At 42.2% G+C, this 14,290-nt stretch overlaps 2 protein-coding genes across 3 annotated transcripts; both read left to right on the plus strand.

Moving 5' to 3' along the window:
- The first annotated feature begins 1,480 nt into the window (after positions 1-1,480).
- LOC114798064 (polypeptide N-acetylgalactosaminyltransferase 6-like) lies at positions 1,481-4,737 on the plus strand. Its single transcript, XM_028993442.1, has 9 exons — positions 1,481-1,833; positions 1,963-2,135; positions 2,323-2,472; positions 2,616-2,850; positions 3,013-3,130; positions 3,664-3,864; positions 3,997-4,128; positions 4,224-4,325; positions 4,482-4,737. The coding sequence occupies exons 1-9, from the start codon at positions 1,481-1,483 to the stop codon at positions 4,695-4,697; spliced, it is 1,680 nt and encodes a 559-aa protein (XP_028849275.1). The 3' UTR covers positions 4,698-4,737.
- A 1,428-nt stretch (positions 4,738-6,165) lies between these two features.
- Positions 6,166-12,743, plus strand: g6pd (glucose-6-phosphate dehydrogenase). Of its 2 annotated transcripts, none has more exons than XM_028993223.1 (13): positions 6,166-6,203; positions 6,765-6,883; positions 8,237-8,274; positions 8,373-8,481; positions 8,571-8,788; positions 9,441-9,599; positions 10,577-10,702; positions 10,812-10,905; positions 11,004-11,190; positions 11,298-11,533; positions 11,680-11,756; positions 11,849-11,941; positions 12,020-12,743. In XM_028993223.1, the coding sequence occupies exons 1-13, from the start codon at positions 6,182-6,184 to the stop codon at positions 12,108-12,110; spliced, it is 1,569 nt and encodes a 522-aa protein (XP_028849056.1). In that variant the 5' UTR covers positions 6,166-6,181; the 3' UTR covers positions 12,111-12,743. The 2 variants fall into 2 exon arrangements, with proteins under 2 accessions (XP_028849056.1, XP_028849057.1); XM_028993224.1 differs by lacking the exon at positions 6,166-6,203 and adding an exon at positions 6,204-6,338.
- The last annotated feature ends 1,547 nt before the right edge of the window (positions 12,744-14,290 follow it).

The raw sequence follows: 14,290 nt of genomic DNA on the forward strand, positions 1-14,290 counted from the left end.
GGTAATCCAATGCTGAACCAGAAGACGATGGTTTCTCCTTTCTGAGCCTTGGTTCCTCTCAAGGTTTCCTATTTTTTTTCCCTTGTCACTGTCACCTTTGGTTTGCTCACTAGGGGCATTGAGCACTGGTCTAATGTGACAGAGTGAATGGTGCTATTACAAAGAATTTATGTAGAGCCTTTGGGGCTAAGCAGCAAGTACAGATGTTCCTGGGGGATATTATGACTTAAAAAAGTAAAGATTGTCCAATTTTATCTAGACAGGGTACTTTCTTTTCTTGATTAATTTAGCCTGGATGGGCTGGAACTGGAGTGCCCTGGACTGGTTGGTGGCTCAGGTTCATCTATGTGGTTTTAAGCTGGACCATTTCTCTGCAGCGTATGTAACATGGAGTCTATTTTCTTGTCATCCATTTTGATTTGCTGGTTTGTTTTATTTTGTGGGACTTCAATAGTCAACTAGTAAGCAGTTAAATTTTTTTTGCTCCGTATTATTTTATGGAAAAAGATTATTAAAAAAAACAACATTTAAAAGTGTTCTGTTTGTATGGTATGTGGTTAGCTAGACTTCCACAATAACAGGTTGAAAGTGTAATAGAACCGTTGATAGTATAGGAAAGTTCATATTTAACAGTCCCTATATGTATTTGTAAAACTCGGAATACTTAAAACAATACTTAAAACGTTTTCAAATAACAGGGAAGAAAGCCTATTTTTCAGATGCAGTTAAAACAAAGAAATCAAAACGCTTATATGGAAATATTAACATATATTTGTATTTAATGTTTTCATATAATTTGTCATCCTTTGAGTTGCTCTGCAAGTACCCCGTGTACAACTTTTCGTAATTAGACGTCTGTGTAATTTACTTGGCCTGTCGGGTAATCAACATCCGCTCCTCACCGGGACTCTGGTCGCCATTTCCGGACAGAGCGTCCTGCCCGTCACGTGACTCCAGCCTCGTAACCATGGACCCGGTCCCCGCCCACCTCAGTGTCGAGATGTGGGCGTGGCTTCCACGATTTACCTGGTCACGTGTACAACGACGCTGGACGCCTCAAGCGTCACCAGCGACCGCGAGGTCCACATGAAGGCCCCCGTGTTGATTAGAAGGAAGTTAATTGCAGCTGCCAGGTGGCACCAGTTCTTCTGGTTCAACTGGAATAATTAGAACAAATTAATAGCGTGTCCCTGCTGTGACCCAGGAAGGATTTCTGACCAGTTCAAAACGCTGTCCTCTGCAAAACTGGGAAATATGACTTTCCTCTTTGGAACATTCTGAGGTCTTTATGTGTCTACTAGTGTCTTTTTTTATATATATAATTATAAATAAAAGTTAAAGCATTTAGTGTTTTTGCAGTTTTGTGTGTGTTAAGATGCCTGTGCGATCCTGCCGTCGCTGCTTTTTTTGGAAGCTGTTGGTCCTGGGTCTTGCTTTGTTGTTGGGACTGCTCCTTCTGATGCAGCAGAGTGAACCCTGGATGCAGCACCTTTCCACAAAACACATACATCTGTTCACCCAGGGCGCAGCCAACAACATCCTTTATGAGACCAGTGCCCCTCTGCCCCTGCCTCCTGGACAACACTTCACACCCACGGCCAGACAGTGTTTTTTTGGATTTTACAGCAAGGCTGACCTAAAGCCCAACCTGCAGCGGCCACCAGATGATCCCCAGAGCCCTGGGGCTTTTGGAAGGCCCTATGCGACTGACAGACTGACTCCTGCCGAACTGAGGGAGAAAGAGGAAGGACTGGTCAGGAACCAATTCAATCAATTTGCCAGTGATCGAATTTCTCTTCACCGCAGTCTGGGTAATGACACGCGTCCCCCTGTGTAAGTATTAGAACCGGCATGCTGATGTCTGCTCATCCTCCCTTCTTAGCAATAAGAGCAAGTTTATCCTTTAAGGTACTCTTTGTTTTGATTCACAGTTGAGGGTGTTTTGTTCTGTCCTTTGGATAGATGCATAGATCAGAAATTTCGTCGTTGCCCGCCTCTGCCCACGACTAGTGTTATTATTGTGTTCCATAATGAGGCCTGGTCTGCTCTTCTGCGTACCGTCTACAGTGTTCTGCACACTGCGCCTGCAGTCATGCTCAAAGAGATCATCTTGGTGGATGATGCCAGTACTTATGGTAGGCCGACATACCTTGTACGTTTCCTGAATGTAGTCAAACTTCAGAGTGTTTTGGATGCTACTTTCCCACTTTCCCCATTTATCCAATTTACCCAACAGAATTTAGCTTCTTGTCAAGATTTGCTTTGGGAACATATATTATGATGTCTCATGTACAAGTGCTGAGTTGTCCTTTTACATTCCAGATCATTTGAGATCTCCTCTGGAAAATCATGTCCGGCCCTTAAAAATTGTTCGTGTGCTGCGGCAGCGGGTGAGGAAAGGGTTAATTACTGCCCGACTGCTGGGAGCACAAGAAGCTCGTGGAGAAATCCTCACTTTCCTGGACTCTCATTGTGGGTTATGACTGTGCCACACCCCAACAAACCCTTTAGCAGCCACACCCAACCCCTTATGTCTCCCATACCTTAATATGCCCCATGTGTCTGCACAATTGTCATAATGAAATCATACTAACCTGACTCTCGTCCTCTCCAAGGTGAGTGTTTCCATGGCTGGTTGGAGCCTCTACTGGCAAGGATAGACGAGGAGCCTACAGCAGTCGTAAGCCCTAAAATAGTGGTGATAGACCAAGACACTATGGGATTTCAGAAGCCTAAACCTATGGTCCAAGCATATAAGCGTGGCAACTTTGACTGGGGCCTGAGCTTTGGGTGGGAGAACATTCCGGAGCAAGCGTTGAAGAGACGTAAAGTTGAAACTCAACCAGTCAGGTGACTGCAAGGCTAATTGTCTTTTTTTTGACACCTTTGCCTTTTGTTATTCAGTACTTAAGTTATATATTTATGAGGTTGATTGCAATGATGCCTTTAGCAGAGCCTCTACTGCAAAAGTGACAGTGTAGTATACACTGTAGACTGCTGTTTGTGTTTCAGGACCCCTGCATTTGCTGGAGGCCTCTTCTCCATTTCCAGACACTTCTTTGAACATATTGGGGGTTATGATGACCAAATGGAGATCTGGGGAGGAGAAAACATTGAGATGTCCTTTAGGGTAGACTGCTCATATCATATTAATCCTAACTGATATAATAACACAGCTAGATCTTTGCCTGCTTAGATGACTTATGTGGTCAGCTTGGTACCAACATTGCTTCACGTTTAGCCCCTTTGGGGCTCCTGGTGGCGGGGCAGTGACTGGGATGTCTTTTAGTCTCTAATCCTCTCATGCACCACCTTCCATTTCTTGAACGTATAAGATGTGCCATTTCACTGGTTCAGGGTGCCCTGTCCCTGCCTCTGCCCCTCTATGACCTCAGGACCTGGTTGTGCCGCTATCTGTAGCAATCTTGTAGTGCTCCTAGCAGCTCTGCTGTGTAATGTCTTCACTTTTGATGGGATGCACAGTAAAGGGGAACTTGTCCACCACCTATAGCAAAGATGGTACAACAGCTTGTAACCCCCATGTTTTTAGAGAGAGGCTTTGAGAATTGAAATGGTGCCACCTACTGATCTGTGTGCTTTTGAGTTTTAATGTTTAGGTTTGTGTAGGACCAGACTCCCTGAACTCAGTGTAACTTGGTGTAGGTGTGGCTCTGCGGTGGACAACTGGAGATCATCCCCTGCTCAGTGGTTGGTCACATATTTCGCTCCTACAGCCCACATTCCTTCCCGAAGGGGAGGGAGGTCATCACACGAAACCTGGTGAGGCTGGCTGAGGTGTGGCTGGGCAAATACAAACAGATCTTCTACCGTGTAAACAAAAAGGCAGCAGAAATCTCTGAGCTGGTGAGACAGGCTGCCAATTTCAGTTTGTTTTAGAATGTGTTGAAATTCCCCTTATTGCAGTCTCATCCAAAGGCCAACTTCAAGAGGTCAAAGACTTGCACTGTCTGTTATGCTCTTTTCTTTTTCACTCAGAACATGTATGGTGACATTTCGAAGCGGTTGAAAGTCAAAGAGAGACTGAACTGTAAGAACTTCAGCTGGTACCTGGAGAACATTTACCCTGAAGCCTTTGTTCCAGACCTGAACCCGGTTCTTCATGGATCGGTAATGTGGTGGGCTAGTATGGTTTTCAGGATTACATTTACTGAATGCACAAGTTACAGACGTAATTGTTGCTTCCTGTTGGTGTGTCTGAAAAGCTTAAAAATTTGTATTATGGGACCTGTCTTGATACTGGCAAGAAAAACCCTGGAGGAAAACCTATGGTTATGAATGCATGCCTCAGCGGAGTTGGAAACCAGGTACCAGAAATTAATCCATAAACTCACATTGCCCCTGACTCATACAGTATGTTGATATCAAAGCAGGTTTGAAAATAAAAAAATAAAGATTACAATGGGTCAATTTATCAATTTAAAAAAAACTTTGTTTCCCTCCTCCTTCCTTTTGCTAAAAAGTATTTTGAGTTTACGGTGCACCAGGAGGTCCGTCACATTGTTGGGTGGCAGCTGTGCCTTCATGCCACCATAGAGCCACAACCGGTGAAGGCTGAAACCTGCAATTACACAGGCAAAGGCTCAGTGGTGGCTCCGCAGCAGGAATGGACCCTGACGCTGCTACACCCAAAGGCAGGTTACGACACAACCGTCTGTTTGCCTGCTGCTTATTATTGAAAATGTATGACCGTGTCAATTTTTCATTTTTTTCACACGTAAGGACATAATCCCGGCCTTCCAACTTTGTTGGTTTTTAAGATTTATTTTTGTAAACAGGCACTCTGGTATCTCTCTGCTCTCTTGACATCTCTACATTTGACTGAAAGATTTCATTTGGACTTCTGAAACACTCTTCCATTTTACCTTCATATCTCAACTGTATCAACATCTGTTCACAATCAGTCTAGTATGAAATCATGTAATTATATTTAGTTGTGATTTTAGTTTTTGATTAAAAAAAATAATAATTTAATGTGCTGTAAGGAGTCACTGAGTGTAAACTATTCAGAGGCATGTCATCTTTAATTGTGGTTGTAGTTATTTTTTGTGTCGTCGACTGTATTTTCAGAGTTATCTCCTAACCAGTGTGGTTTTCGGAAAATGCTTGGCCACAGATGGAAGAATACTTGTGATGAGGGGCTGTGATCCCACAAACCACAATCAGCACTGGGAGTTCAACTGAATTTTTTTTTTTTTTGTGTCACAGATATTGTATATTTTTGTATTCATGAGATGAAATCATTTGAATGCACCCTGAAGATTGGTTTGGACATCATTATCCCTGTATGCATTTGTTGTATTTGTGCTTTAAGAGGATTGAATGAATGTTAATGCTTTTTCTGATTGAATATGCTGTTACACTGTTCAATCTTAAATTAAACTATGGCCCAAGCATGCATGTTAATGCAGTACTGTATAAGATGGGGCAATCTTTGGTAACCTTGTTACCCCTGTAGAGGGCGCCGTTTCCCATTTAAATTCAATTTTTATTTGTCATACACGGTATATGTTGTGAAATGCTTTAGCGACTGCTATAGACCACAGTATTGCAAGTATACAATGAACCAATATGCAAATATTGCAAACATAACCAAATGTTTTTAATATAAAACAATATGTGTAACAGGTAGGGTGCAGGTGTGCAAATGAGTGAAGTAAAAATAAAAAATGTAAAACATTTGTGCAAGGATTCTGGGGGGATTGAGTCCAGAAGTGATTGAAAGTGCTGGAGTGTATTAGACTTATATGAAGTGTTGTGGTTGTTGAGATATATAGCCAAATTGTACAAATGTTATACGGACCTGAAGAAAACATTGCCTTTAGTCGCTCTAGTTTGTAAGCAGTGGGTTTTTATAGTGTTTGATTGAACATTTAATAATGAGCCTTCCGCTATTATAAACGGCTAGTAGTATTAGTACTAGCAGCTGAACTTACTTAAAAGAAGAACTAGACCTGAGCTACTTATTCTCAAGGGCTATTATAGCACTTTGTCGCGCCCCGTAACTTTAATAAGGCCGCCGACTGTGATTGGTCGGTCGGAAGTTGAGCCGCGTCCGTCTGCGCTGTGATTGGCGCGCTTCGGGCTTAGCGCCGCTGCCAGTCCCCGCCCCCTCCGCCTTCCCCTTATCCTCGGCACGCGTGACGTCGCTGATGCTGTGGTGATGGGGAGTCTACCGAGCGCTGGTGAGTTCCTCTCTAAACCAATAAAAACAGCGGATCGCGCCGTGTGACTTTCTCCGGGAAGCAGGAAACGCGCGCCGAGTCCCTGCACGTTTCGCTGCTCTGGTGGCCTCGCGCGCACGCCGACGACGTGCGGATGTGAGTAGGGGCTTCATAATCTCTCCGTTCGGACGTTCGTGGTCTCGTCTTGCTCCTCACGCGTCGCGTTACTCCGTCGTCTACTCGTGGCCTAATGCAACTGTCCCGGGACATAAAATGCGATCTGCACACCTGCACCGGTAGCGCGGGTTTGGTGGTGACATGAGTCCCGATGTGCGACACTGAGCGAAGTGACAGTGGCCGAGTCATGAACCGTGTGTGGACGAACAATCGGTTTCCGAACCGGTCACCTTTTAATCATTGATTAGAATAAGTGCATCATCATAGCTTTTTTTTTTGTTCATTAAAGTGTATTGTTTTTTTTTTGGGGGGGGGGGTAGATGTAGTGTGTAGTTTCTTTTCATCTTTTGTTTACCTTTTGCAATTTAAAAAAAAAAAAACTTTTTTTGCTGCCGTGTTTTTCAGTGAAGATGAGCCTCCCTCTCTCTCGATCCGAGGTGTTCGGGGAGTTGAGGAAGGAACTGTACGACAATGAGAAGTTCCGGCAGTCTGATGTGCACATCTTCATCATTATGGGTGCTTCGGTGAGGCTTCGTTTTCTTTGTGTGTGTTTTACATTCACGAATGAGTCAAATGGAAGTGCTGCTACAGAAAATCCCCAAAAATGATTGGAAAAATAGATAATGGAGGAAGAATGAGGAAGTGAGAAGAATGGAGGTGTAGTGTTCAGAGATTTGCACCCAGGCCAAATGAGGAAATGCTCTTGTTAATGTTTGCTAATGTGACCCTGCTATTTCTGACTATAGCCTTGAGGATGTTTCAGGGTTTTAAAACCACAGATGAGCCAACAGCGTGGACCGATTTGCTTTGGCCAATCAGGAATCAAGCCGCTTTTGGAATCCTGCCATCTTGGTCCTTTCTTGTTTAGTCATTCTGAGGCTGCAGAAGTCCGGCGACATCTGAAACTTCTGAAACTGTTACACCACTCCTATGCCTGTCTGCCCTGCTGCAACACAAAAAATGTCTTTATCTCCTTTTCTGTCTTTCGTGGCAGCGTGAGCTGGCTGTGTTTGTGCAATATCATGCCCCAGTCAGCATTTTTCTTTCAGTCGCAGCCAGGCACAGATGGATAAAGGCGTGGACGACCGGGCATAATACCTTTGCTTGTTTTGGCTGTGATGTCGCTGGGCTGGCCGTCCTGTGTCCTTATGCCTGTTACCTTGAGCAAGATTAGTGTTTAAAATGCTGGACAAAAGTCCTTCCTGGTCAACTGCACCTTGCTATGAGTCTGCAGTTTACACAAAGGCGTGAGAAGCATAACTAGTGCCTTTTCACTGCATATTTTCTGCATTTTAATAATTTTTTGTTTCTTTCTTTGTATTAGCCTTTCAATTTGCTTAAGATATTTCCTGAATTATTTCTCCCAGTTTTAGAATTAATGAGGGACCATTAATCTTGTGCATTTCCCTGATCCAATTAGTGAGTCTTTGCCTTTAATGCAGAACGGATGGAAGCAGGAAGTGTTTCGTACATCTGTGGACACTCTGAACATTTTGCAATTGTTTTGTAAGACAAAAATTGCAGGGAAGGTTTTGAAAATATTTGAACTTTTTGCATGAGAGCCTACGTATTATATTTCGTTTAGTGGCCAACCTGCATAAAGCAAGGCGTGTCTTCACTTTAGACTCGTCAGACCAAAACAATAATCCATCTGAAACGTGGCTTGACAAAAGAAACTCTGTGCCAAATGACCTCTGGTTTATGGGTGTTGTGTGGTTGTGGTTGCATAAAGGTATTTATTGTCATTGTGAGTAGTGACCTGTTCTGATTGAAAGTTTATCAATAGGAATTTAACTGCTTATAAGAAAAAGGTTGCTGCTGAACAGTCATGCAGCTTGAAGAGTTGCATTAACCTATTGTTAATATTTCCTTCTTAGGGGGATCTCGCCAAAAAGAAGATCTACCCAACTTTATGGTGCTTTTTTTTTTTTTTTTTTTAATATATGTAAACTAATGACTACTTTTCTATAATCTGTTTTCATAATGTAATCTAATTTAGATGTTTCCTACTAGGTGGCTGTTCAAAGATGGACTTCTCCCAGAGCAGACTTACTTTGTGGGTTTTGCTCGGTCAGACCTGACTGTTGAAGCCATTCGGACTGCATGCCTGCCTCATATGAAGGTTTGTGTGAATGGGTCTCGTGGGTTTAGTAGTATTACACACATATGCTCTCCCTCTTATATGTAGACATGTATATAATTCTGTTCCAGGTTGAGGACACTGAGGCTGACCGTTTAGCCGCATTCTTTAGCCTGAACTCCTACATTAGTGGAAAGTATGGAGACCCAAGCGCCTTCTCCCAGCTCCACAACCACCTAGACTCCTTACCCGGTGGTCCGGAGGCCAACAGGCTCTTCTATCTGGCCTTGCCCCCCAGTGTCTACCACGATGTTGCCAAGAACATCAGGCATCACTGCATGAGCAGCAAGTGAGCGCTGTCCTCTCTCTTAGATCCAGGTTCTGGTGAAACTACATTTCCACAGAAATCAGGCTCCTTTAGGTGCATCATGTAACAATGAGAGGGGAGAAGTGTTGGGCAAGTGACATCATTCAGCTTTAGGTAGTATTGCCAGTGCCATCAACCGTGTTCTGGCAATGCAGTATTAACTGGATTTAATTACGGTCATATTATTACTGTGTTTGAAATTGCATTATTTGGCAATGTAATATTCTGGTGATTAGGCTGCAGATAACATTACTAATCATGCAACAGAACCTATGATTGCAATCGGCTGCTAGTATGGTGGCCGCATCACATCAAGGACCTATTGAGCAGTTGCACCGATGTTTTATAGTGTATAGATGTGAAAGCTGACCTAGCATCAGTATGGACTCTTAATGTACACAATGACACTGGACTACACTCTGGACTTCTCCACCTCCTACAACTGGAGGCCTTTTTCTTTTATTGGACAATCACAAATTTTATTTGTAATTTTTTTTTAAACATTTACCTAGTGCACAGAAGGGTCAAGTGTGGGGGTGTCAACTGTAGGACCTGTCAAAGCCCATTGAGACATACTGTTTGTGATTTTGGGCTATATAAGAAATAAATGTTGTTGTCTCATACTTGTGTGTAGGGGCTGGAATAGGGTGATTGTTGAAAAGCCTTTTGGCCGTGACCTCCAGAGCTCCGAGGAGCTGTCAAACCACCTGTCTGCACTTTTCACTGAGGACCAGATCTACCGTATCGACCACTACTTGGGCAAGGAGATGGTGCAGAATCTCATGGTCTTAAGGTGGCTTTTAGTTCTTGTAACATCTCAAGCGTTTGTGTTTTTCTAAAGCTGACTAGTTAACCATCTCATTCTTACGCAATCTATGTAGTACAGGCCAAAAGTTTGGACACTCCTTCTCATTCAATGTGTTTTCTTTATTTTCATGGCTATTTACGTTGGTAGATTCTGACTGAAGGCATCAAAACTAGGAATGAACACGTGGAGTTATGTACTTAACAAAAAAAGGTGAAATAACTGAAAACATGTTTTATATTCTAGATTCTTCAAAATAGCCACCCTTTGCTCTGATTACTGCTTTGTACACTCTTGGCATTCTCTTGATGAGCTTCAAGAGGTCGTCACCTGAAATGGTTTTCCAACAGTCTTGAAGGAGTTCTCAGAGGTGTTTAGCACTTGTTGGCCCCTTTGCCTTCACTCTGCAGTCCAGCTCACCCCAAACCATCTTGATAGGGTTCAGGTCCGGTGACTGTGGAGGCCAGGTCATCTGCCGCAGCACTCCATTACTCTTCCTCTTGGTCAAATAGCCCTCACACAGTCTGGAGATGTGCTTGGTGTCATTGTCCTGTTGAAAATTAAATGATCGTCCAAAACGGAAACCGGATGGGATGGCATGTCACTGCAGGATGCTGTGGTAGCCATGCTGGTTCAGTGTGCCTTCAATTTTGAATAAATCCACCAACAAAACACCCCCACACCATCACACCTCCTCCTCCATGCTTCACAGTGGGAACCAGATTGATGTGGAATCAATCAAAACACATTGAATGAGATGATGTGTCCAAACTTTTGGCCTGTACTGTATATATGTGTGTATACACGCACAAACTCTTCCACGTCCATTTTCTCCTCTCTTTGGTTGTCAAACACAGCTGTGCTTGTTTGAATAATACTGGCATAATCTAAACACCGCTGAAAGCCTCTTCTCTGGCGCGTGCTGGTGAGAGCCCATGCTGAGCTCTGTGTGTGTTCTCTCTCAGGTTTGGAAACCGGATTTTTGGGCCCATTTGGAACAGGGACAGTGTAGCATGTGTGGTCCTTACCTTCAAAGAGCCTTTTGGTACTCAGGGTCGGGGTGGATATTTTGATGACTTTGGCATCATACGGTATGGAGTGTCCTATGGCAACTTATCAGTGATAGGATATGGTCTCATAATGTATTTGTTGACAATTTAATCAAACACATTTATTTATTTATTTTTAAAAACCCTCCAGTGATGTAATGCAGAACCACCTCCTCCAGATGCTGTGTCTGGTTGCCATGGAGAAGCCAGCCTCCACCAGCTCTGATGATGTCCGTGATGAGAAGGTAATGAGTTACTAGATTGATTGATTGAGTTGTGGCTCTTGTGAAACAACCTTATTAAAAGTATATATCCTTGTTGCTGTAACTGGCGCACTCTGCAGGTGAAGGTGCTGAAGTGCATTGCTCCACTGTCACTGTCCAACGTGGTGCTTGGCCAATATGTTGGGGATCCAAAAGGTGAAGGTGAATCCAAATTAGGTTACCTGGATGACCCAACTGTTCCCAAGGACTCCACAACTGCTACTTTTGCCACTGCTGTCCTTTATGTTAACAATGAGCGTTGGGATGGTACGTTTCTAAAGCTGTACATTTTAAATGACATTTTAAATCCTAATATACTCATTTAATAACATTTTTTTTTTCTTTTGTTTTTTTTTTTTTTAAACCATTGGTAGGTGTTCCATTTGTTCTACGGTGTGGAAAAGCACTAAATGAGCGCAAGGCTGAAGTGCGGTTGCAGTTCACCGATGTTCCTGGGGATATCTTTGGCACCCAGTGCAGGAGAAATGAGCTGGTGGTCCGAGTGCAGCCCAACGAGGCCATTTATGCTAAAATGATGACCAAAAAGCCCGGCATGTACTTCAGTCCTGAGGAGACAGAGCTGGACCTCACCTACCGCAGTAGATACAAGGTGTTCCTTGGCTTTCCTTCAGTACACAGAACATGCGTTTACGTGCATGGGGAAAAAATTTTACATAACCAGATACCTCAGACAACATTTTTAAATCCTGCTGTTGAAGTTTAAAATGACTTGTCTCTCTGGCCATTTCAAACCAGGACATCAAACTTCCAGATGCTTATGAGCGGCTGATTCTGGATGTCTTCTGCGGCAGCCAGATGCACTTTGTGCGCAGGTCAGCATGTCTACAGTAGTTTTATACTAAGTGAATGGTGGTGGAATGTAAAACTTGTACGGGGGGAATATGTTCTGTCTGTTTTCATACAGTGATGAGCTGAGGGAAGCCTGGAGGATCTTCACCCCACTTCTTCATCAGGTTGAAAAAGAAAAGAAGCCCCCTGTGAAGTACACCTATGGAAGGTACGTCGTTCCCACCCACCCACCCACCCACACAAAGATCTTTTATACCTGTTTATACCCCCCATGTTTGTCTTGTAGCCGTGGTCCTACAGAGGCAGATGATCTGCTGAAGAGGGTTGGCTTTCGCTATGAGGGAACATACAAGTGGGTTGAGCCCCACAGACTCTGAAAGAGGAGTGGGGGGAAAATCAGACCAAATTGAAGAAAGGAGCGAAGTGGCTGAAAGGAAGCAGTGGTAAAATTAGTCTGTGTGCCCTGGACTCGCATAAAAAAAAAATCTTTGGGTTTGGGGGACATCAGCACTTAACCTTTGGCAGCAGGGAAAGCAGTGTTCTTATTAATCATGATCTTGTACATAACATTGATGTTTCTTATGACCGGAGGAGGAACTGCGAGTCAACACCCTGCTAATAAAGCCTCGTTGCAACATTGAACTCCTCTTTGTTCACTGTTTTCCATGCAAAGCTTAGACATTTTTGATGCTTTTGTATTACTTCTACCATAAATCAGTTGCTGTATTCTCAGTATAATGGTTGTTTTGCATTAGAACGCATTACTTTGTGTTCTGTGGATCACAAAGGTTTACACATTTTATTGATGATGTGAAAGCTTTAATCTGGGCCATTTTAATATGGTGTTGTGTGTAAAAGAACATGAATAATGCAGGTCAGGTATGCACAAAACCTTCATATTATTAATAATAATATTACTAATTATCATAAACTGATTCATGTACGACCTGGCTGCCTGTTAATGTATATGTGGTATGCTCATTCAGCATAAATAAATAATTGCTCTGTAATGTTTTTCCTCATTAATGTGACCCTGATTCAAATTAATATTGTATTCAGATGCAATATGTCAAGGAATTGTTGGATCTTTCTAAATGTTTTTCTATAGATTGCAGTTCAAGCACTTTCATCTTAGGGAATTTTTCCTTAAAATCTTTATATTCTAATGTTGAAGTCTCTGTCAGATACAGTCATGGTCAAAATTATCGGTACCCCAGGACCTTTCTCGGAAAATGCGGCAATACTACCAAATTTTTTTTTTTTTTTAAATTTACAAATGTTTTGGTATGCAAGCGTTTATTTCCTTTGTCCATTGGAACAACACAGGAAAAAGAAGCCAAATCTGACATTTCACACAGAGCTGTACAAAATTATTGGCACCCTTTCAAAATTGTGGGTAAATTGTTTGTTTTATTTCAAGCATTCCAGATATCTTCATGTTTGTTTGTCCACTGTGTGCAACATATCAAGAAGTTCCCAACACATGGCACTGCACTCCCTGGATGTGGACTGAAGAGAAAATGGAATGAGGCCTACAAACAAACCAATTAAAGCACTCAGAAATTCAAACTCAGTACAAGCGTGATGCAATTGACAATTTGAATATTAATGATTTACACACAAGGCATAAATCTGCCAACTGCACAGAAACCCACACTTTAGATTATGATGGGACCATGTCATTAAACAATCCGATACTATTCAAATAAAAACCATTCTCAGACACCACTACTGTTTTAGAATTTTTTTCCCTCCAATGTGTTATTGTACTCTGATATGGAAGCATGGAACAAATAGAGCGGTGTGAAAAAGTGCCCCTTCTGATTTCTTCCTTTTTTCCATGTAAATCACATTTAAATGTTTAAGATCATCAGAAAATATATTAAGCATTAGTCAAAGACAACACTGATAAACAAAAAAAAAATGTGGTTATTTTTTAGTGAAGAATCTTATTAAGGGAGGAAAAACATCCAAATGTACATGGATCTGTGTGACAAAGTGATTTGCTGTGATAAATGGAACCTGAATTTTGCTGTCTAACAAAAAAATCCTGAAGGAGAATGTCCGGCCATCTGTTTGTGACCTCTTCAGCAGGACAATGATCCGAAACACACCAGCAAGTCCACCTCTAACTGGCTGAAGAAAAATGGAATGCAGACTTTGGAGTGGCCTATTTAAAGTCCTAGTCTGAATCCTATTTAGATGCTGTAGCATGACACTAATATTTAATATTGTAATATTTTCAAGTTTATAAAAAAAAGATTCCTTTATTTCTTTATCAACTAAACTAAATTCTAAACTATAGTCACCTTTGGAAAATTGAACCTTCTGACAACCTTTTTGTACTTTTGTACCATTTCAAGCTACTCATGGGACTACTTAAATTTCCATAAAACTTTACTTTATTTAGCAGACGCTTTTATCCAAAGTGACTTACAAGAGGAAGACACCAGCAATTCTCGTTCGATTTCTATAGAATATCGAGTTTACAAACTAAGAGCCCTGATAAGGCTTAGACTTGTCAGTGAAGAGCATGCTCGGAGATTGTTGGGTGCTA

Source organism: Denticeps clupeoides, chromosome 10 (assembly GCF_900700375.1).
Source record: "Denticeps clupeoides chromosome 10, fDenClu1.1, whole genome shotgun sequence".
NCBI classification, from domain to species: Eukaryota; Metazoa; Chordata; class Actinopteri; order Clupeiformes; family Denticipitidae; genus Denticeps; species Denticeps clupeoides.